This window comes from Triturus cristatus, chromosome 2_1 (genome assembly GCF_964204655.1).
Source record: "Triturus cristatus chromosome 2_1, aTriCri1.1, whole genome shotgun sequence".
NCBI classification, from domain to species: Eukaryota; Metazoa; Chordata; class Amphibia; order Caudata; family Salamandridae; genus Triturus; species Triturus cristatus.
The window spans coordinates 833,650,960-833,673,722 of NC_140581.1; the positions used below are offsets into that span (position 1 = coordinate 833,650,960).

Sequence of the window (22,763 nt, forward strand, 5' to 3'; positions counted from 1 at the left end):
GAAGGACCCCGTGCACGCACGGTGAAAAACCTTAAAAAAAACCAAAACAATAAAAACCATACATAACTTAGCATTTAAAAAACCGTACAAATTCACTTAAAAAACCATAGGTTTCACACACCTTATAGTTAGGAATTAGCATTTAAAAAACCTTGCAAATTCACTTCAAAAACCATAGGTTTCACACATGTTATAGTTAGCTGGACATTTCACTCGTAAAAAACCAATGAAATTCCCCCGTTACAGTTAGGTCAGATAACTATAACTCGCGCGACCGCCACTATATCACAAGGATGATGTCATCAGTGATGTCATGAGTGATGCCACTGACCATGTCATGAGTGATGTAATATGTGACGTCATGAGCACTGGATTGCGGGCGCGCGAGTTATAGTTATCTGACCTAACTGTAACGGGGGAATTTCATTGTTTTTTTACGAGTGAAATGTCCACCTAACTATAACATGTGTGAAACCTATGGTTTTTAAGTGAATATATATATATATAACCGAGAAAGAAAGCTTAGACGATTGGAGTCCCGCTATATAATTGAGTTAGACTCCAAACAACCAGGAGGATTAAATATTGAGGAAGACTTACACACGCATCTGTAGAGAGATCTTGTAAGGGAAGAACCGCCATATTGTGAAGAGTGTAATAATGAATTTTAATCAGGAAGAGTATTGTATAGATTTTTTTTGTGACAGACTCGGAAAATTCTGCAAGATTGCCATGTATAGCATTTAGCAGTTAATCAAAGAATGAAAGCATAACTGAATGTAAGCCCACTGGGGCATAATTGTTGCAGCGGTTTGTCATAAGCTCACATGAGCAAAATTGACAAATACTGTTTATATGTCAAACATAATATTATGGCACCAAAATAGAGCGTGAAATGTTATTTTGTTTAAATGTTGAACTATCCGGCATGAATTTAATCATGAAAACCGCTGTGTATGATGTGAAGGTTTCATTCTAACAAACGCATTTGACTATTGATGTGCAATACTTGAAAAAACTACGAGTCTGTTTTCACGTTTGTCACGATTGTAGTTTACCATGTGATTAGTTTTCAGGCACGTATGCACTTTAAAATGGCCGCGCGTTTTGAATTTCGCTATCAGTGAACAAGGCTGCTTGGCAGTTGAAACGCGTTTGATAACGGCAGTTTAAATAAAGCTTTGAACCGCACACTGCGTCGTCTTCTTTGGATGGATATATATATATATATATATATATATATATACACACCATAGTATAGCAATAGAGAGCTACATAAATATTTGTCATTCTCATCAGTAAAACTGCTGGCGGATGGTCTGTCTGTCCCTCTGAGGCTAAACAGATGATGAAGGAGATCGGCTCTGACCAATTTCCATCATACAGTAATCAAAATTGAAATTGAAATTTGAAAGTTTTGCAAAAAACATTACATTTAAATAAAAGCACCAGCTTATTTAGATGCCTAATATGCTAGGAAAAAGGCTGGCGCATGGAAAAGAAAGAAAGGGCTTAAATCTATCTCTGTTTGCTATCATTTAGACACAAGAATCGTACACCCTAAGGTCATCCCATAAAGTCCTACAAACACACCGTCTCCATTGTGCTGTCCCGCCCATTAACAGGGTGAATTGAGGGTCATGATCAATAAACAGAGGCGGGGAAGTGAAACCAGTAAGTCCCCTCTTGAGGAGAGGGCTGGCGATCCGGCTGCAGTACAGATGAGCCATTCTGCCCTCTTTAGGCGGCCAAATGATGTCCCAAACTGCCCTGACCAACACCACTAAGGTCATTATGAGGAGGGGCCCTGATTTGACCTTTCGAACCAAAACTCTTGTTTTCAACTGAAACAGGATCACTATTAGTGCGGCGTTACCACACAATGTATTCTGGTGTGTGTGATACCACATGGCTTGCCAGCCACATATTCACCTGCAGATGGAATGTATCATCCAAAAAGGGTAAGAAATCTGAGAAGCAAAAGCGGAAGTTAGTATTGTACCATAGATTACCACGTTATTCACTGGATATCACCTGCTAAAATGGCACTGTAATCAGTGGCGTCCAGCTCGGATCGCAGGTGGGGGAAGTGGGGACGTGGAAGAAGAGGCTGTCAATAAAAAGTTTAAAAAAAGAACTTTCCTTCTTGCAGCTTCCTTGTCACATCTCTCCTTGTAGTCCCTCGCCCCAGGCTCCCAATCAGCAATACAGCGTTGTGATTGGTCTAAGCGACATGGTTCGACACTCAGATGCTGACTGGTAGTCTGGGCATGTTCTCCACGCAGGCTGTGCTGCGTGGAGAATATGCAAAGTGTGCATGAATGTTTGTCTGACCCGAGACGACCGGCCAAACATTCATGCGCACTTACAGTGTGCTCACCACTCCCCCTGCTCCTGTCTTGAGAGCAGCCCTGCAATGCATCAAACCATACTCCGAGGTTCTTTTCTGCCTAAAAAGGAGGTGACATATCTCCTGACTCATTCAAAGAGAGAAACCTCAGGCTATAATCTGCTGGGTCTCCCTCACTCAGGATCCACATCTGAGACATTGACAGCAGCGGTTTCTTTATGAGAGCATGGGAGTGTCTCCCCCCTGCCTGCTGCGCTCCATGCAAAGTGTTAAAAATAAAATGCCAATTAAATTATATCATTGCCATTTGATTTTTATCCAAGGCACGTCGCAGCCTGCCGATGAGCCAGGAGGGCGTGTCCTCTGCTGCCGATTGGCAGCAGGGGGACTGGAGTGGTGGTGGTCATGCACTTCAAAATGCGCTCGTCACTTTGGCCGGCGATCTTGCACCTGCCAAAGTGACATGCGCACTTTGAAGCTCTCCAACCAGCTGTCTTTCACAGTGAGGCGGAGACTAAGCACAGGCCTCTAGGGCCTGAAGAAGCATTAGGTCATCCAATCTTGGCGCTGCTCTCATACAGCATGAGAGCAGCATCTGGATTGGTTAGGGGGTTCTTTCCACAGTCTTTGGAAGGACAGCGAGGTGAACTCGGAGCCTGTGGGAAGTACAATTTAGTTTCATTTAATTAATATAATGTGTAATGCATGTACTGTTTGTTTTATTTTGGAGGGAGGGGTTGTTGTTTTTATTTGGGCTTTTGAGGGAGGTTTTTTTAGTATGGGCTTTTGTAGGGAGGGAAAATGTGTTTCTGTTTTTTTTGTAGGTGAGGGGGCACTTGCTCGCCCCACCACTTTGAAAGGTCACCAGCTGCTCCTGGACATTGGTAGCTTTCCTTTCCTTCATCCAGGAGCATGTTCTTGGCAAGTGGATATGTTGTTGTTCTGACACCCAGATTTCCTCAGCCAAAGACGAAGTTGAACATAATAGGGGTGACGATGGACATCTCTGTGGGGCTCCAAATAAAATCTGTTTTAATGATGATAAGGAAGAGCCCATTACAACTTATTGACTTCTGTTTGACATCTCAGTGGCATTACAACACCGCATCCGGGTTAGCTCATGTGCAAATTCTTCTAAAGAACTCCAAACCATAGACTGGTCCTGAAAAATATAGTCCCAGAGCAACTATCCTTCCATCTTTCCTCTTAACCAATTCCTACCCCTGATTTCTTTTTGAAGAGGGACAGAGACTTCCTGAGCCGCAATGAAGATCTTGCTTAATCCTTTGAGAGAACACTACCCCCTGCTCTACTTGCGCCTACATCCAGTATTGATACTGGGAGATCTGAACTACTCTACTCTTCTTCTTCACGGTGAGTTGTACCTGTGAAAGGAGACTCTCCTTCATGTTCTGAGGGCTCCACAAAATCTTTGCAAGGATCGTTCTTCTTTTAAATTAGATTCAAAATCTCAGTGGCACTGCAGGAAACCATCGTCACCGACTCAGGAACCCATTGTCACTGACTACAAGATGGGTTACTATAAATGTGGCAGTGACACCCAGAGTCATTTCAGCAACAGGAGGATTCTTGGGGTTTTCAGTAAGTTGTGGACAGTGGGTCAGAAGTCCAAAAACTAAGGACTACATTTAGAAGTTGGCATTAAAAGGAGATGAGCCAAAAATCAGCAGACTCTGGGGGGCATATTACTAAGGAAGTGGCAGAGAGAGGCGTTAGCCGTCTTGGCTTAACGCCTCTCTCCGCCTCTTCGGAAACGCCAGGTTGCACCATATTAACAAGGATATGGTGCAGCCTGGCGTTTCCCCCTGCGATGGTGCTAAGTTAACACAACTTAGCGCCAGCGCAGGCACCCTTGCACCAGAGTGCAAGGGGGTCTGCCAGCAGGGAGGTTTGCTTATATGTAGGAAGGAGTTCCTTCCTGCACATAAACAAACCTAAAATGCCATTTTGTAACTTTCATGTGTGTTGCTTCACGCAGCAGACATGGAAGTTACAAAATGGCATTTTGAAAAACGGTTTGTTCATGTACAGAGAGGGACACCTTCCTGTACATGAACAAACCATGGCATTTTGCACAAGGCAGCACACATGGAAAAAGCGAAAACGAGGAGACATAAAGCCTCCCTGCTCGCAGACACCCTTGCACTCTGGTGCAAGGGTGCCTGCGCTGGCGACCTAGAGCTACAGCGACCTAGAGATTCCTACAGCTCTCTCCATGACCTCCCGGGCCAGAGCCAGCAGCGATTGTGCCATAAGTACCCACATGATTCTAAGACCACACCTCAAGAGCAGCCAGCCCCTTTAAAGGTTTCTTTGTACACCATTCTTGCTACTCCATCTGCTGTTTAGGTCAAATTCCTTCTGATCGTTGCCGCACAGCCTGCAATCTTATTCCCCTCATTCTTGACTGCCTCTGTCTGCCATGGAGCTACCACAGTTCATGACTGGGCCCACGAGCATCTGAACATTCCTTCAACTATTAATTGACCTGTTTTCTTTGTGTTTTGCTCCCTCTCCTTGGCCCTCCATGCTGATTTCTGCTCTCTGATGCCCTTCTGTATGTACCATTGCTGTGCTCCACCTGGATTAAGGATGCCAGACTTTTTCATATTTTCCAAGTTTCAGAGACTCTGATAAATCTTGTACCTGCATAAGTGGAGTCCTCTGTTGTTTTTTTCATCAGCACTTGCCTTTTGACCACCTCTTCTGTATTGGTGGAAACATTAATTGGGACCTGCCATTCTTCTTGGATGCATCAGTGCTTCTTAGCCTGTTGACTACCATATTAACCTCCAATGCCTGCCAGCATAAATGCCAATGCAGAGAGCACCTCTAAGTGTCTGTCCTCTTCACTGCAGGAATCACACCTTCAGTGGGATTCTCCCACACCCTGCCCTGTTGCTTAGGGTACCCAGGCTGTCCAGCTGCTATTTTACATCATCTCCATTCTAGGTTGACACCATAGATTTTCTTTTCTGGGTGTTACTCTCTTGTTTTTGCTGTTAGGTTGGCTAAATGGATTCATTCACTCCTCACCCTAAGGTCTCTATGGCTGGCTTTAGCCCAGGTCAAGGGTGGTGACACTTCCATACCCTAGAGATTGAATATCAGCCTCAAAACCCAGAAATGTCCATTATTTTCAGAAGTGCTCATTGGGTTCACGGGAAGCAGAACCAGATGTTTCCAATGCCCATCAATATCTCAGTATCTTGCCACGTAAGGGATTTTTTACAGGAAAAATTACTAGGACAAAGTCACAGAAAGAATAGATTATGACTTTTCACAATAATTAGTCGGAATGTTAGCGATACATGATGTATAATTGAACAAAAGTGCCTATCAAGAGAAATTGCAGTTCTTCTCTGACCAGATGAGAACAATCGTAACATTCATGATCATAGACTTTAAAGTGTGCAATAAGAGTTGCATTCTCATAAACATTTGCATATAAATGAGCCAAAAGTACATGCAAGGGCTGAAGTGGTAGATCACTGATCCCAAGAGCTAGTGAGGTAGACACTTCCTGTCCTTGAAGCTCTAATATTCAAGAAAGGGTTTGTGCCCCAGTTGCGTCCACTGTTGAAGGAAGACATGGAAACTCATTCCTCATATGATCTCCCGCTGCTATCGTTCTGGAGTAGCACTGAGGCAGCAAAAAGGGTCTTTACAAAATGAATGAATTGTTTGCTTTGTAAGAGTGGGAGTGACCATAGATATTAAAACCCCAGCACGTTCATTGGCCACCATGTTCCTAACATTAATGAATGCTTTGACTCATGGGTCACACTCGCGTTTCAACCTTTTCGACTGCGCTCACCATCACCATGTGTGATATATCATGAGGATGCAAGAACATGCTGTGTCTCTGGACCATTCCGCAGTTCAAACAGTGGGATTTTGGAGGAAATGTTTATGTCAGCTAGTTTGAGGGTAATGTATTAATTCATGGTTAGATAGAGGAACACCATGATGACTGAGTGCACAGAGTATTGACAAAACTTGCATGTTATTGACTTGCTGACAAGAGAGAGAAATGCCATCTAAAAATGGAGAATGTGACATTAGTGGGACAAACACTAGACAAAAACTGGATTCAGGTGAACGAACGGTTGGTGGAGATGGTGCTAAAGATAGAGCCTCCTGTGGACAAGGATCAGCTATGCCCATGTCTATTGTTATCTGAGAGGAGTAAAAAGATGAGATCTTTGCTGCAAACAGGGTGGAATTATGAGTTATATGAAAACTGTTGATGTGAGTTTGAAAATATGAAAAGTATAAAAAATTCCCCATTCAGGCTGTCATTTGATATTGAATTGTTCAGTCATTACTTCTGATGCTAGTAGGCACTGTATTGGCGCGACTCTGAGTCACATCCAATGAGAGAAGAAAGTGTTAACAAAGGTGTGGAGGGAGGTAAAGAGGGGATATTCCCTCATTTAGTGCGAAGCAGCACCAGTGATATTTAGATCATACGCATAGGATGTGTAGTATAAGGTACACACAAATCAGAAGTCATTCGTGAATTTTCATACCACAAAGGGAACAGGATTGGTGGCTCAAAGGATTTATTTGTGAAACTATGATTTGCAAGATTGCAACTTTAGTAAGGTGTGTGTGGTGGAAAAGGCAATAGCTGGGTGGAATGCGACTGTAAGAAGTGAGTAGGGGTTGTACATATGTTGAGAGGTATTTTCATTGCAGATGAAGAGGTGAAAGGGGATGAAGCACATCAGAAGTGTTTCAAAATATAGAATTCTTAAACAATGGGTGGTTCAAAGTAAGAATTCAGGCTGGAACTCTAAGTGTAAGGAAAGGAGCATGTTAGTCCTGACACAGATGATATAGATGATATTAGCAGGTTTAGCACACAGATATCGTATTGTGAGAAAGGTATAGGTATGTGGCTATGTAGGTTAAAATAGTGACCTGGGGCGGAATTAGAATTTGGGGATGTTGTCAAAGAGTGTAAAGCATGTGGGCGAAGTGATGTTGTGCAAGAAAAAGGGGGTACCAACTCTTTATCTGTCAGAGTCTCTGGTCGATGCTTAGTGCAAACTGGGACTAAATATCTTGAATTTATTTGAAGTTTAGGTAGACGAATTTTGTTATGTGTTAGTACTGACTGAAGATCATTTAACATGGCCAGAAGTGAGCATTCCACAGAGGTGTCTACAGAATGTGTTAGAAGCTTCTTAGGAAGTGTGTTGATGTCCTAAGGATGACATTGTGACACTTAATGCTGAGTAATTTGCCATATAAAGGTATGACTTTGTATCATCTTAGAGTCAAAGATTTTGCGGAGAGTACTAGTAGACAGTCTGCAGTTAGTGGAGCCAAGTGGGTGGCGATGCACAATGGTTGCAGAGAAGATAATGTAAGCAAATCACAATAAGAACCATTCAACTAGTGCTTTTTGTACCGCTTTGTTCGCCGTAAGTTGGCAGGGTATGCTCAGACGTGAGTCCCTTGCTCACTTTGCCACTGGATTCAAGCAAGCCTGGCTGAAGACGGCTGAAATGCCAGAAACCGGTCCTAGGAATCTTGTTTCCGGTCCAGGGAAGGCATGGCTTGGCAGTTCGGGCTGGACTGTTCCCATGAGGCACAGGGTCAGACTGATTTGCATATGGCCATTTCTGAACTGGGGTGGCAGAGTGGGCTAAAGAACGGTGATGGATCAAACCCAGATCTGTTGACTGGGTGTGAGTGTTTGATTGGTTCTGATGCTCCGTCCATCACCACCCCCTTTTGTACCGCTTTGTTCGCCGTAAGTTGGCAGGGTATGCTCAGACGTGAGTCCCTTGCTCACTTTGCCACTGGATTCAAGCAAGCCTGGCTGAAGACGGCTGAAATGCCAGAAACCGGTCCTAGGAATCTTGTTTCCGGTCCAGGGAAGGCATGGCTTGGCAGTTCGGGCTGGACTGTTCCCATGAGGCACAGGGTCAGACTGATTTGCATATGGCCATTTCTGAACTGGGGTGGCAGAGTGGGCTAAAGAACGGTGATGGATCAAACCCAGATCTGTTGACTGGGTGTGAGTGTTTGATTGGTTCTGATGCTCCGTCCATCACCACCCCCTTTTGTACCGCTTTGTTCGCCGTAAGTTGGCAGGGTATGCTCAGACGTGAGTCCCTTGCTCACTTTGCCACTGGATTCAAGCAAGCCTGGCTGAAGACAGCTGAAATGCCAGAAACCGGTCCTAGGAATCTTGTTTCCGGTCCAGGGAAGGCATGGCTTGGCAGTTCGGGCTGGACTGTTCCCATGAGGCACAGGGTCAGACTGATTTGCATATGGCCATTTCTGAACTGGGGTGGCAGAGTGGGCTAAAGAACGGTGATGGATCAAACCCAGATCTGTTGACTGGGTGTGAGTGTTTGATGGGTTCTGATGCTCCGTCCATCACCACCCCCTTTTGTACCGCTTTGTTCGCCGTAAGTTGGCAGGGTATGCTCAGACGTGAGTCCCTTGCTCACTTTGCCACTGGATTCAAGCAAGCCTGGCTGAAGACGGCTGAAATGCCAGAAACCGGTCCTAGGAATCTTGTTTCCGGTCCAGGGAAGGCATGGCTTGGCAGTTCGGGCTGGACTGTTCCCATGAGGCACAGGGTCAGACTGATTTGCATATGGCCATTTCTGAACTGGGGTGGCAGAGTGGGCTAAAGAACGGTGATGGATCAAACCCAGATCTGTTGACTGGGTGTGAGTGTTTGATTGGTTCTGATGCTCCGTCCATCACCACCCCCTTTTGTACCGCTTTGTTCGCCGTAAGTTGGCAGGGTATGCTCAGACGTGAGTCCCTTGCTCACTTTGCCACTGGATTCAAGCAAGCCTGGATGAAGACGGCTGAAATGCCAGAAACCGGCCCTAGGAATCTTGTTTCCGGTCCAGGGAAGGCATGGCTTGGCAGTTCGGGCTGGACTGTTCCCATGAGGCACAGGGTCAGACTGATTTGCATATGGCCATTTCTGAACTGGGGTGGCAGAGTGGGCTAAAGAACGGTGATGGATCAAACCCAGATCTGTTGACTGGGTGTGAGTGTTTGATTGGTTCTGATGCTCCGTCCATCACCACCCCCTTTTGTACCGCTTTGTTCGCCGTAAGTTGGCAGGGTATGCTCAGATGTGAGTCCCTTGCTCACTTTGCCACTGGATTCAAGCAAGCCTGGCTGAAGATGGCTGAAATGCCAGAAACCGGTCCTAGGAATCTTGTTTCCGGTCCAGGGAAGGCATGGCTTGGTAGTTCGGGCTGGACTGTTCCCATGAGGCACAGGGGCAGACTGATTTGCATATGGCCATTTCTGAACTGGGGTGGCAGAGTGGGCTAAAGAACGGTGATGGATCAAACCCAGATCTGTTGACTGGGTGTGAGTGTTTGATTGGTTCTGATGCTCCGTCCATCACCACCCCCTTTTGTACCGCTTTGTTCGCCGTAAGTTGGCAGGGTATGCTCAGACGTGAGTCCCTTGCTCACTTTGCCACTGGATTCAAGCAAGCCTGGCTGAAGACGGCTGAAATGCCAGAAACTGGTCCTAGGAATCTTGTTTCCGGTCCAGGGAAGGCATGGCTTGGCAGTTCGGGCTGGACTGTTCCCATGAGGCACAGGGTCAGACTGATTTGCATATGGCCATTTCTGAACTGGGGTGGCAGAGTGGGCTAAAGAACGGTGATGGATCAAACCCAGATCTGTTGACTGGGTGTGAGTGTTTGATTGGTTCTGATGCTCCGTCCATCACCACCCCCTTTTGTACCGCTTTGTTCGCCGTAAGTTGGCAGGGTATGCTCAGACGTGAGTCCCTTGCTCACTTTGCCACTGGATTCAAGCAAGCCTGGCTGAAGACGGCTGAAATGCCAGAAACCGGTCCTAGGAATCTTGTTTCCGGTCCAGGGAAGGCATGGCTTGGCAGTTCGGGCTGGACTGTTCCCATGAGGCACAGGGTCAGACTGATTTGCATATGGCCATTTCTGAACTGGGGTGGCAGAGTGGGCTAAAGAACGGTGATGGATCAAACCCAGATCTGTTGACTGGGTGTGAGTGTTTGATGGGTTCTGATGCTCCGTCCATCACCACCCCCTTTTGTACCGCTTTGTTCGCCGTAAGTTGGCAGGGTATGCTCAGACGTGAGTCCCTTGCTCACTTTGCCACTGGATTCAAGCAAGCCTGGCTGAAGACGGCTGAAATGCCAGAAACCGGTCCTAGGAATCTTGTTTCCGGTCCAGGGAAGGCATGGCTTGGCAGTTCGGGCTGGACTGTTCCCATGAGGCACAGGGTCAGACTGATTTGCATATGGCCATTTCTGAACTGGGGTGGCAGAGGGGGCTAAAGAACGGTGATGGATCAAACCCAGATCTGTTGACTGGGTGTGAGTGTTTGATTGGTTCTGATGCTCCGTCCATCACCACCCCCTTTTGTACCGCTTTGTTCACCGTAAGTTGGCAGGGTATGCTCAGACGTGAGTCACTTGCTCACTTTGCCACTGGATTCAAGCAAGCCTGGATGAAGACGGCTGAAATGCCAGAAACCGGCCCTAGGAATCTTGTTTCCGGTCCAGGGAAGGCATGGCTTGGCAGTTCGGGCTGGACTGTTCCCATGAGGCACAGGGTCAGACTGATTTGCATATGGCCATTTCTGAACTGGGGTGGCAGAGTGGGCTAAAGAACGGTGATGGATCAAACCCAGATCTGTTGACTGGGTGTGAGTGTTTGATTGGTTCTGATGCTCCGTCCATCACCACCCCCTTTTGTACCGCTTTGTTCGCCGTAAGTTGGCAGGGTATGCTCAGATGTGAGTCCCTTGCTCACTTTGCCACTGGATTCAAGCAAGCCTGGCTGAAGATGGCTGAAATGCCAGAAACCGGTCCTAGGAATCTTGTTTCCGGTCCAGGGAAGGCATGGCTTGGCAGTTCGGGCTGGACTGTTCCCATGAGGCACAGGGGCAGACTGATTTGCATATGGCCATTTCTGAACTGGGGTGGCAGAGTGGGCTAAAGAACGGTGATGGATCAAACCCAGATCTGTTGACTGGGTGTGAGTGTTTGATTGGTTCTGATGCTCCGTCCATCACCACCCCCTTTTGTACCGCTTTGTTCGCCGTAAGTTGGCAGGGTATGCTCAGACGTGAGTCCCTTGCTCACTTTGCCACTGGATTCAAGCAAGCCTGGCTGAAGACGGCTGAAATGCCAGAAACCGGTCCTAGGAATCTTGTTTCCGGTCCAGGGAAGGCATGGCTTGGCAGTTCGGGCTGGACTGTTCCCATGAGGCACAGGGTCAGACTGATTTGCATATGGCCATTTCTGAACTGGGGTGGCAGAGTGGGCTAAAGAACGGTGATGGATCAAACCCAGATCTGTTGACTGGGTGTGAGTGTTTGATTGGTTCTGATGCTCCGTCCATCACCACCCCCTTTTGTACCGCTTTGTTCGCCGTAAGTTGGCAGGGTATGCTCAGACGTGAGTCCCTTGCTCACTTTGCCACTGGATTCAAGCAAGCCTGGCTGAAGACGGCTGAAATGCCAGAAACCGGTCCTAGGAATCTTGTTTCCGGTCCAGGGAAGGCATGGCTTGGCAGTTCGGGCTGGACTGTTCTCATGAGGCACAGGGTCAGACTGATTTGCATATGGCCATTTCTGAACTGGGGTGGCAGAGTGGGCTAAAGAACGGTGATGGATCAAACCCAGATCTGTTGACTGGGTGTGAGTGTTTGATTGGTTCTGATGCTCCGTCCATCACCACCCCCTTTTGTACCGCTTTGTTCGCCGTAAGTTGGCAGGGTATGCTCAGACGTGAGTCCCTTGCTCACTTTGCCACTGGATTCAAGCAAGCCTGGCTGAAGACGGCTGAAATGCCAGAAACCGGTCCTAGGAATCTTGTTTCCGGTCCAGGGAAGGCATGGCTTGGCAGTTCGGGCTGGACTGTTCCCATGAGGCACAGGGTCAGACTGATTTGCATATGGCCATTTCTGAACTGGGGTGGCAGAGTGGGCTAAAGAACGGTGATGGATCAAACCCAGATCTGTTGACTGGGTGTGAGTGTTTGATTGGTTCTGATGCTCCGTCCATCACCACCCCCTTTTGTACCGCTTTGTTCGCCGTAAGTTGGCAGGGTATGCTCAGACGTGAGTCCCTTGCTCACTTTGCCACTGGATTCAAGCAAGCCTGGCTGAAGACGGCTGAAATGCCAGAAACCGGTCCTAGGAATCTTGTTTCCGGTCCAGGGAAGGCATGGCTTGGCAGTTCGGGCTGGACTGTTCCCATGAGGCACAGGGTCAGACTGATTTGCATATGGCCATTTCTGAACTGGGGTGGCAGAGTGGGCTAAAGAACGGTGATGGATCAAACCCAGATCTGTTGACTGGGTGTGAGTGTTTGATTGGTTCTGATGCTCCGTCCATCACCACCCCCTTTTGTACCGCTTTGTTCGCCGTAAGTTGGCAGGGTATGCTCAGACGTGAGTCCCTTGCTCACTTTGCCACTGGATTCAAGCAAGCCTGGCTGAAGACGGCTGAAATGCCAGAAACCGGTCCTAGGAATCTTGTTTCCGGTCCAGGGAAGGCATGGCTTGGCAGTTCGGGCTGGACTGTTCCCATGAGGCACAGGGTCAGACTGATTTGCATATGGCCATTTCTGAACTGGGGTGGCAGAGTGGGCTAAAGAACGGTGATGGATCAAACCCAGATCTGTTGACTGGGTGTGAGTGTTTGATTGGTTCTGATGCTCCGTCCATCACCACCCCCTTTTGTACCGCTTTGTTCGCCGTAAGTTGGCAGGGTATGCTCAGACGTGAGTCCCTTGCTCACTTTGCCACTGGATTCAAGCAAGCCTGGCTGAAGACGGCTGAAATGCCAGAAACCGGTCCTAGGAATCTTGTTTCCGGTCCAGGGAAGGCATGGCTTGGCAGTTCGGGCTGGACTGTTCCCATGAGGCACAGGGTCAGACTGATTTGCATATGGCCATTTCTGAACTGGGGTGGCAGAGTGGGCTAAAGAACGGTGATGGATCAAACCCAGATCTGTTGACTGGGTGTGAGTGTTTGATTGGTTCTGATGCTCCGTCCATCACCACCCCCTTTTGTACCGCTTTGTTCGCCGTAAGTTGGCAGGGTATGCTCAGACGTGAGTCCCTTGCTCACTTTGCCACTGGATTCAAGCAAGCCTGGCTGAAGACGGCTGAAATGCCAGAAACCGGTCCTAGGAATCTTGTTTCCGGTCCAGGGAAGGCATGGCTTGGCAGTTCGGGCTGGACTGTTCCCATGAGGCACAGGGTCAGACTGATTTGCATATGGCCATTACTGAACTGGGGTGGCAGAGTGGGCTAAAGAACGGTGATGGATCAAACCCAGATCTGTTGACTGGGTGTGAGTGTTTGATTGGTTCTGATGCTCCGTCCATCACCACCCCCTTTTGTACCGCTTTGTTCGCCGTAAGTTGGCAGGGTATGCTCAGACGTGAGTCCCTTGCTCACTTTGCCACTGGATTCAAGCAAGCCTGGCTGAAGACGGCTGAAATGCCAGAAACCGGTCCTAGGAATCTTGTTTCCGGTCCAGGGAAGGCATGGCTTGGCAGTTCGGGCTGGACTGTTCCCATGAGGCACAGGGTCAGACTGATTTGCATATGGCCATTTCTAAACTGGGGTGGCAGAGTGGGCTAAAGAACGGTGATGGATCAAACCCAGATCTGTTGACTGGGTGTGAGTGTTTGATTGGTTCTGATGCTCCGTCCATCACCACCCCCTTTTGTACCAACTAGTGCTGTGAGCCATTTTGCCAGAACGAGTGTGGGACACTAATGACAAGTCTGAATTTAGCTTGGGTAGTTAAGGGTAGTAGTTTTGTGATTGATTTAGATATCTAGAAAAAACAAGTGGAAGGGAAACTGCTAGGGTAAAAGGAGTTTTACGATGATTGGATGCATGTGCAGAAGGTCAAGTACATGGCAGTTGGTGTTGTTATTTTGAGAAAATGAGTGTAAAACTGTAAGATTAAGTCAACTCTTTAGCAACCATACATATGATGCACAGAAAGTGGGGAAAGGATATACGGTACTGAAGAATGGTTCACGTTGTAACAGGGAACGAATTGTGAAGGTGAATTGAGAAAAAAATAATGTCATAGACATGGAAGGGGACAGTGAAACATCTGAGTTGTGTCTGTGTAGTTGGCAGTAAACATCACTACTCCCAGTCCTCACACCTCATCTCCTATCCCCAGTGGATTGAAGACTTTTAGTAATGGTCGTTACCAGAGTGATAACATGGAGGAGCGGCCGCCAGAATCACTCTCAACCTCCCATGCCGTACTCACATCACACCATACTTGAAGGAGCTTTACTGGCTATTCATTCACGAACTAGCCTAATTCAAACTCCTCACCCACGCATTTAAGGCCCTATACAACACTGGCCCAGCATACCTCAACAATCGCATCTGCTTTCACAAACCTGCCAGACACCTCCGCTTGTACAGACTCTTATTTGCAAAAATCCCAAGCATACGGAAAACTAGATCTGGAGGTCGAGCTTTCTACATTTCTCCTAAAGCACGGAACGACCTGCCGCTACACATAAGAACCTCCTCCTCGCTTCTGGAACTCTACAAGAAGGTGAAGACCCGGCTTTTCAATTAGTCCCACTAGGCCCGAAGTGTGTCTCGATTCACACCTGCTCAGTGTCAGAAAAGCCTAACAGGTAATAGTGCCCTCTACGTATCTGCATAACGTGACATAGCATATCCCATAATTGCTTTCTTTCTTGGATTCTATTTACTCATTTTTTTAATGGCATGCATACAAGTGTTTTCACTGAAACTTGACTGATATCTAAGCAAGTCAACGTGTTATAATAACATTGGGTTTGTTTCTACACAGGGTAAATATGTTGTCTGCTTTGACCCACTCGATGGCTCCTCCAACATAGACTGCTTGGCATCCATCGGGACTATTTTTGCCATCTACAGGAAGGTAAGCTTTGGGGTGATCAAGATATTTAAGATCAATAAACGTGAATTACTGCGTACTAGTCAGAATCACCTGTTGGCATCTCATGATCCTAGTTTACTTCTCAAAGGCCTTACAGTTATATTAAACATCCAAAACAAAGCAAACAATGAGAGGTATAGCACATAGACATGACGACATTCATCAGCATTGCTGCTTGTTGCATATAGATGATGTAATTGGGTGAAGAGTAACTTGATAGAGATGGTTCAAGGATGACAAAGAGGGCAAGGAAATAGTAAAGATGGGTGGCGAGTTTTTCAGATAAAAGGAGAAAGGGGAGGATGGGAGTCAAGAGGGGGGAGTTTCAGTAGCTTTTGCCACAAATGTTTCGAATGAGGTGAAATCGGTGTGGAATTATCATAGAGGGAGAAAGTTTTACCTAATACTTTTGTAACCGGAAAATGAAGAGAGGGTAGATATCAACTCACATGGGGACAGTGTTAGGAGAGGTTGACAAAAAGGGTAAGATGGGTAAGACGTACAGGGTGAGGAGGGAGTAGAAAGTTGAGAAGATGTGAATTTTTCTGCTGGTAAAAGGGGGGGGAGATCATTAATAGGCTGAAAAAGAGAAAATAGGGGGACATGGTGAGCCATGTGTTTCTCATCCAATTGGATATGAGCCGAGTGTTGAGAGATTTCATGCAAGGAGAGATATTTATTGTAATTATTAAGAGAGCTTTTTAAAGTGTGAACATGACCCAAGGGAATCAGAGAGCTGTACAGAGAAAAAAAACACAAAGCCCACACCATAAAAATGCATTATCAAGTATCAGAAAAAACAAAGACCAAAACAAACGGTTAATTCAGAGAAAAACCATAACCCATTCCATTACATATTTATAGTGTGTCAGGAACAAAAGGTCTACAACAAATTGTTTGTAGTCCACAAATGCCCTTTGGAAGTGCACCAGCTAAGTTAATTATAGCTGTAGCTCGTCAAGAGTGCGTCAGGTAGTCCTGGGGTCACATCTGACCTGATCGTTATGGTAGGAATCTATTTTGTAAAATCCTTTTGACCTCTTTCTTGAAGCACAGGTAGATGGGCTAATTCAAATCTCCCATGTGAGAGAGTTCCAAATTTTCAGGACAAATCCAGAGAAGGTTTGAGTGTATGTCTTCTTGTTCTGAATCTGGGAGGTTCCAGCAGGAGGATGTATGCACTCCTGCACTCCGTAGGGAGCAGCTGCCTACTGATATTGTGCACTTTTGAGACAGGTACATTGGTGAGTCATAGTGCAGGGAACCTTATGCAAGGCACAATATCTTCCGGTGGATCCTGGCTTTAAATGGAGCCAGTGGAGAGACTTGAGAGAAGGTGTGATTTGATTGAAATGTCTTTTTCCTGTTAGGAGACTTGCTGTGGTTTTAAGGGTCGCCTTGAATGGTGCTGTTCATGATATTGTTAATCCCGTTAGGGTTGCACTACTATAGTCAAGTCTAGATACAATTAAGGAACCAACTGCGATTTTGAAATCTGGAGCGGGTATGAAGAGTTTCACCTTCTTCAGGAGTTTATTTTCTAGAACTTTTAATAGATTTTAAAAAAAAAACATTTTTATTGGCATTTTCTTTAATTAAGTACATCCCATCAGTATTGGCGACAGTGACATAAGAAGATATATCACATACATTTCACATCTTAACATGAGGCCGATTAACATCGTGGTTGAAAGCCTCCCATACAGTCCTAGAATTGGTGATATTTTTTAGGAGCAAGTGAAGAGGCAGCATCAGCACTCGTGTAAGGCAGTCTACGTTGTGTGTAGGGATGTGAGGCGTACTCTCTTCACCTTCATCAGGAGACTTGTTTTTGGGAAGGAAGACAAAGCTGGAAGGAATCTTCTGGTTTCATAGGAGTTCCCCAATGGGAAAAGAATGATTGGTCATTGATTTGAGTTTAGTTGTTTCTATTTAATATTCTACTTTCATAAGCAAAAACTGTACACAAAGACAGCCGGCACATGTTTCGCACTCAGTGGCGCATAGGCCTGGGGCTTTTATTCAAGGCAATTAATGAAGATATGTACAAGAGAAAAAAGGGCAAAAGGAAAACATTGTAAAAGAGTACAGAATCAGAATAAATAAAGTAGAAATAAGAATAATATCCAATGCAGGACAATGTCAAAAGGTAAGCTGATGAGGAATTTAGAGAGGAAAAAGAAGGTACCCAACCCAAAGAATGTGAAATAAGGCAGAAAGATATGTACACACCAGAGCAAAATGTGACAGAAGAATTTTATTTATTTAAATGTATTTATTTATTTGAGTTTTATATAGCGCTGGCTAGACCCGAAGGTATCAGAGCGCTTTACATAAGGAACAGCGAGTTGCAAGTTACAAATTTTACATAAGTTACACAGTGATTACATAGTAACAACAAGAGTTACTAGCGAATAGCATATAAGGACACATGATGAAGCCACAATAGCACAGTAGTATGCATTACTAGTGAGTGGTGGAACAGAGAGAGGGAAAGGAAAACAGGGTAGGGGAATGCTGATAGAGTTAAGGCAGGTAGGAGGGGTAAAGTCCATCAGGGAGAACCAAGCAGTCAGTGTGAAAGACAGATAAACCAAGAAAAACCGTGAAAACCAATGTCCGATGTGCGGCTGGGTAGGTGACGGCCAAGGGGTCCAGACTCCTCTATAGCTGCTTAGGATAGCTCCACCGGGCAGTGGCTAAGGTAAGTGCCAACAGTTTCGATTTCCGCGGGGCATCGTCAGAGTTCAATCGACGGTAGCGCTGGCTAGACCCGGATGTATCAGAGCGCTTTACCAGAGGATCGTAGAGATTAGAAGGCGGTGACAGTTGCTGTGGCTCCAAGCGGTCATCAGTAATGAATTAATAGATGCCACGTAGTACCCCACAAAGTATGAAGTCAGTGTGCCTGGGGAGCTCTCTACATGCTATGAAACAGACCTCCAGGCGCAAGAGGGTGGGAACATAGCGGCTCCCAGGGCTCCCAAGACGGATTGGGCAGGTCAGAGGGGTCAAAGATATTGGGGCCAAAATAGTATTGTAGCTGAGAGCCTATTGGGCTATGGTGGGAACGCAATGCCTGCTCCTCAGTCACTCACCGCTGCACAGCATGTAGTGGAGTCTCCTTCCAGCCGCTCCTGGTCACCGCACCGCACCATCGTAGGATGTCGGACTCTCGATTCCAAGCCCTGCCGTCCACTACACGTCAGCGCAGGGCTTGGCTGCAGGTCAGGGGGCACGGCGCCCTGGAGCTTGCTGCAGCTTAAAAGGCCGTATCTGCATATTGATGCCGAGCATGAAGCGGCCCAGGACAGGACTGATAGTGGTGAGCGCCATTTTGTGAGTGTTCCGCTGGCCTCTCCTTCCCCCACTGCAGTCAAGCCACTAGTCTGACTATAAAGCCCACGCTTGTGAGCCACGCTGCCCAAGTTAGTCGTAGCAGGACCGGCCTCCAAACTAGTAGATGCGTTGCTTGTGCGATGCTTCGGGTAGTCCGGTAGTCAGGGTCTCACGGGTGATGCAGCACCAGGTTCAGGGAGATCCGCTATGGGACTGCTGGGGCCGGTGCCTTTTTACTTGCCAGAGCCCAAATCTCCTCACTATCAATACTGGGCTAAATCTTTAGGCTAGAGTGGCAGTGCAAAGCCCAGGTGCTTCCGATAATGTTCCGATGCCAGATCCTGTCTTTTGTGCCAGGAAGACAGAAACCAATAATGGCAGGAGCGTCATTGGTAAAAATGTAAATTATATAGATGCAATTTGAAGAAGCAATTTTGAAAGAGCTTACATTTTACCCAATGTTCAATATTGTCCTTGATTGCCTTATTGCTAGGAGCCGCATCTCCCTTGCTGCATCTCTGGGTTCATGTATTTGAATACAATTTTTCAGCCAATTGTGGAACACTAGGAACAAGGCCTTAGGCTGTAATGTGGATATTCGGACAGACAGACAGAATGGCATACGCTAGGGTCATTGCTCCAGATATGCCACTGAAGTCGCCGACTCTCACTTTCATTATGAGTGGGCACGTGGATGCAGAAGGCGTGCATACCTATGCACTGCATACCTCCTCATATAACTAGAACCTGAGGTCCCTAATCTTTGAGGATGGACAGTTATTTGGTCTGTGCTGGAATATGTTACACTCTTCAGGTCTGTGCTAAATAGCGTAGCACACTTTCTTTATCTTGGACGTTGTTTCTCAAATTTTGGCTTTCATTGGACCTTGTTTTTGAATTCTTCACTTGCCGTGCGTGTTGTGGCTAGGTCATTCTCTTCCATTGGATTTTGTTTCCAAGTTCTTCGCTTTCATTCTTTGCTGAAGGTAATGGGACTGTTTTTTTTTCACTCCGTGGGTGTGGCTAATCCCTGCGCGGTTCTATTTTGCTGCCCAGTGTCTTGTTTTGTCACTGTTCTTTCTGGTAGCAACTTATTCCCAAGCTGTTCTGGTTCAGTGACAGATGTCACCCTTTCTCCATTTCTCACACAGATCTGTTATTGGGCTATAGTGGTCTGGTGCCTGGCACTGGCTTTGCCATATTTCTTCTCCTCTTTCAGTGCTGTTGGAGATAAGGTTACAGCCACCAGATAGGTTGATGATGTGACTTTGTTGTGCTTGGCAGTCTTGATTGTCGCTTTTCTAATGACACCTTTGTTTCTTTATCTCTCCCCTCTCACCTTGAACCATAGGACTCACTTGTTGTTCCTACATATCGAACCTAGTACACATCTGACCTTGTTTGTCTTCTTACCCTTAGGACTTGTTTGGAATGGGCATTTTTCCTCTTCTGATGGTCTCTGCTGTACACCTGTTATTTGGTTCTTCCTCTTCTGTTGGTCTGTGTCGTACACCGTCTCTTTCTTTCTGCCTCTTCTGTTGGTCTGTGCTGTAGATAGACCTGTTCTTTCGTTCTTCCTCTTCTGTTGGTCTGTGCAGTAGCCCTGTTCTTTCATTCTTCTTCTTCTGTTGGTCTGTGCTGTAGCCCTGTTCTTTCATTATTCCTCTTTTGTTGGTCTGTGCTGTAGCCCTGTTCTTTTATTCTTCCTCTTCTGTTGGTCTGTGCAGTAGCCCTGTTCTTTCATTCTTCTTCTTCTGTTGGTCTGTGCTGTAGCCCTGTTCTTTCATTATTCCTCTTTTGTTGGTCTGTGCTGTAGCCCTGTTCTTTTATTCTTCCTCTTCTGTTGGTCTGTGCAGTAGCCCTGTTCTTTCATTCTTCTTCTTCTGTTGGTCTGTGCTGTAGCCCTGTTCTTTCATTATTCCTCTTTTGTTGGTCTGTGCTGTAGCCCTGTTCTTTTATTCTTCCTCTTCTGTTGGTCTCTGCTGTAGGCCTGTTCTTTTGTTCTTCCTCTTCTGCAGGCAGGGCCGGAGAGAGATGGTGGGGTCCTTCTTGCTTAGGGTGACCTGGTGTCCCGGATTTGCCCAGACAGTCCCGGTTTTTTACCAGCTGTTCCGGCAGATTTCAGGAAATTAAGCTCATGTCCCGGTTTTTAGAGAGGGTGGGCTGAAAACGATGGTAGGTGTCTTTTTATGTTTTGCAAAGAAGGGATAGTTAGCAGCTGTTATAAGAAAGCAATTTAATTAACAGGCATTCTACTGGCTCCTCTTCGGTAATTCTCTGCTAAGGAGAGCTGTCATTCTGTGCGCTCGCTTGAAGTAAAATGTTAGTCCTTCTTCTCTTTTTCGTATTTGTCCTGGTGTTTGGCTTTAAAATTCTGGTCACCCTATTCTTGCTGGAGAGGTGGTGCTTAGGGTTGCTGCAAAGCTTGGCCGTAGATATGTTATAGACGGTGCTAAGCCATATAAATGGCTGCCCCGGTCAACATGCTGTGGGGGCGGAATTTTACTTGTGCAACTAGGACCATCAGGAGGCAGGGCAGAGACGACATTACTCCGTAGGCCTTTGGGCCCTACAGGGGGGGCAGCACAGACCACAGGCTAGCTTGTTGGTGTGAAAAAGGCCGCTTTATTAGAAACAGGTGCGCTTTACATAAGAAACATCCCTTGGCCTGTGCCGTACAAAACTATTCCTCACTAAATATAGCCTTCCTACCTGACCCCCCACCCCCTCCCCTAAAATTGTTTCCCCCCCTGCAACAATCATAACACAACTTACAATTCCTAACTTTCCTACCCTACCTAACTAGGTAACTTCTTATGTCCTACCCCACCGTAACCATAACTCAGTATATGTCCCCCATGACCTAGGAAAACGCCCCCAAATTCTAGCTCAGCACACCAGCACCTGTTCCAGTGACAAATCCCCCACACAGCATCCCTCCCCGATGCACCTGTCCCCAAGAAAACCACCCCGGCTTCCTACCAGAAATCCCCCCCCCAACCCCTAAAAGAGGGGTGGGGGCCCACCAGCTCATAGGGAGGGAGGGCGGGACAAAGCTCGCACCAACCACCCCCCAGCCGGCCGTTGTGTCACGATCCACCGAAATGGTGGGTCGCCACACAAAATGGCCGGCTATAAACCCCACCAGCTCAAAAGGAGCCCAACCAGCTCAAAGCGCACAAGTAGCCCAATCCCGGAAGTCCGCCCCCCGTGCTCCGGCTGCCCCCCCGGCCCAAAACCCCCCGGGATGGCGAGCCTCCCGCTGGTCGGCCGCCCCCCCAAAGCCCTATTGGGCCCTACCGGGGGGGCAGCACAGACCACAGGCTAGCTTGTTGGTGTGAAAAAGGCCCTTGGCCTGTGCCGTACAAAACTATTCCTCAATAAATATAGCCTTCCTATCTGACCCCCCCACCCCCTCCCCTAAAATTGTTTCCCCCCCTGCAACAATCATAACACAACTTACAATTCCTAACTTTCCTACCCTACCTAACTAGGTAACTTCTTATGTCCTACCCCACCGTAACCATAACTCAGTATATGTCCCCCATGACCTAGGAAAACGCCACTCGAAAGTCGGAACTGCCGGCTTTCAACCCCCCCTTTAGGCCTCCTGACGTCTCGGGTACCTGCACACACCCATTTTGCCCTGTCCAATGCCTCCTTCATCTGGATAATATATAGCTCCATGCCATACCGAGACAAATGCACCCCGTCTTCTCTAAAGAAGTACACTGCCGCATAGCGCAATTCTGGGTGTTCCATCCTTCCTATCCCCTCCCTGTCACAAAAAACCTGCATGTCCCTATTAATCTTCCGGCGTGCCCTATCTATGGCCACCGGGCGCGCAGCCCCCCTCCAGACTCTCCGCAGAATGAATTCTGACCAAATTACGTAGCAACCTGACCACTGTGACCAAATCTCCAGCAGATCCCTTTTCACTGCACCAAATCATTCTCCCCTAAATGCACTACCAAAACAACAGGACACACTCCCCCCTTTACAAACCTGTTCAATACCGGAAAAAGTTCATGCCATCTCATACCCCCTTGCCCCTGCCACTGACATCGATCCAACTCTAAATTCAGGTTCCTGC

General features: G+C 46.9%; 1 protein-coding gene across 1 annotated transcript in view; it reads left to right on the plus strand.

The window, feature by feature from the left end:
* LOC146865944 (fructose-1,6-bisphosphatase isozyme 2) overlaps positions 1 to 22,763 on the plus strand; it is a 325,450-nt gene that overhangs the window by 94,645 nt on the left and 208,042 nt on the right. Inside the window, exon 3 of the mRNA XM_085632911.1 lies at positions 15,221 to 15,313. Within this exon, the coding sequence (XP_085489037.1) occupies positions 15,221 to 15,313 (93 nt within the window). The remainder of the gene's footprint in view (positions 1 to 15,220; positions 15,314 to 22,763) is intronic.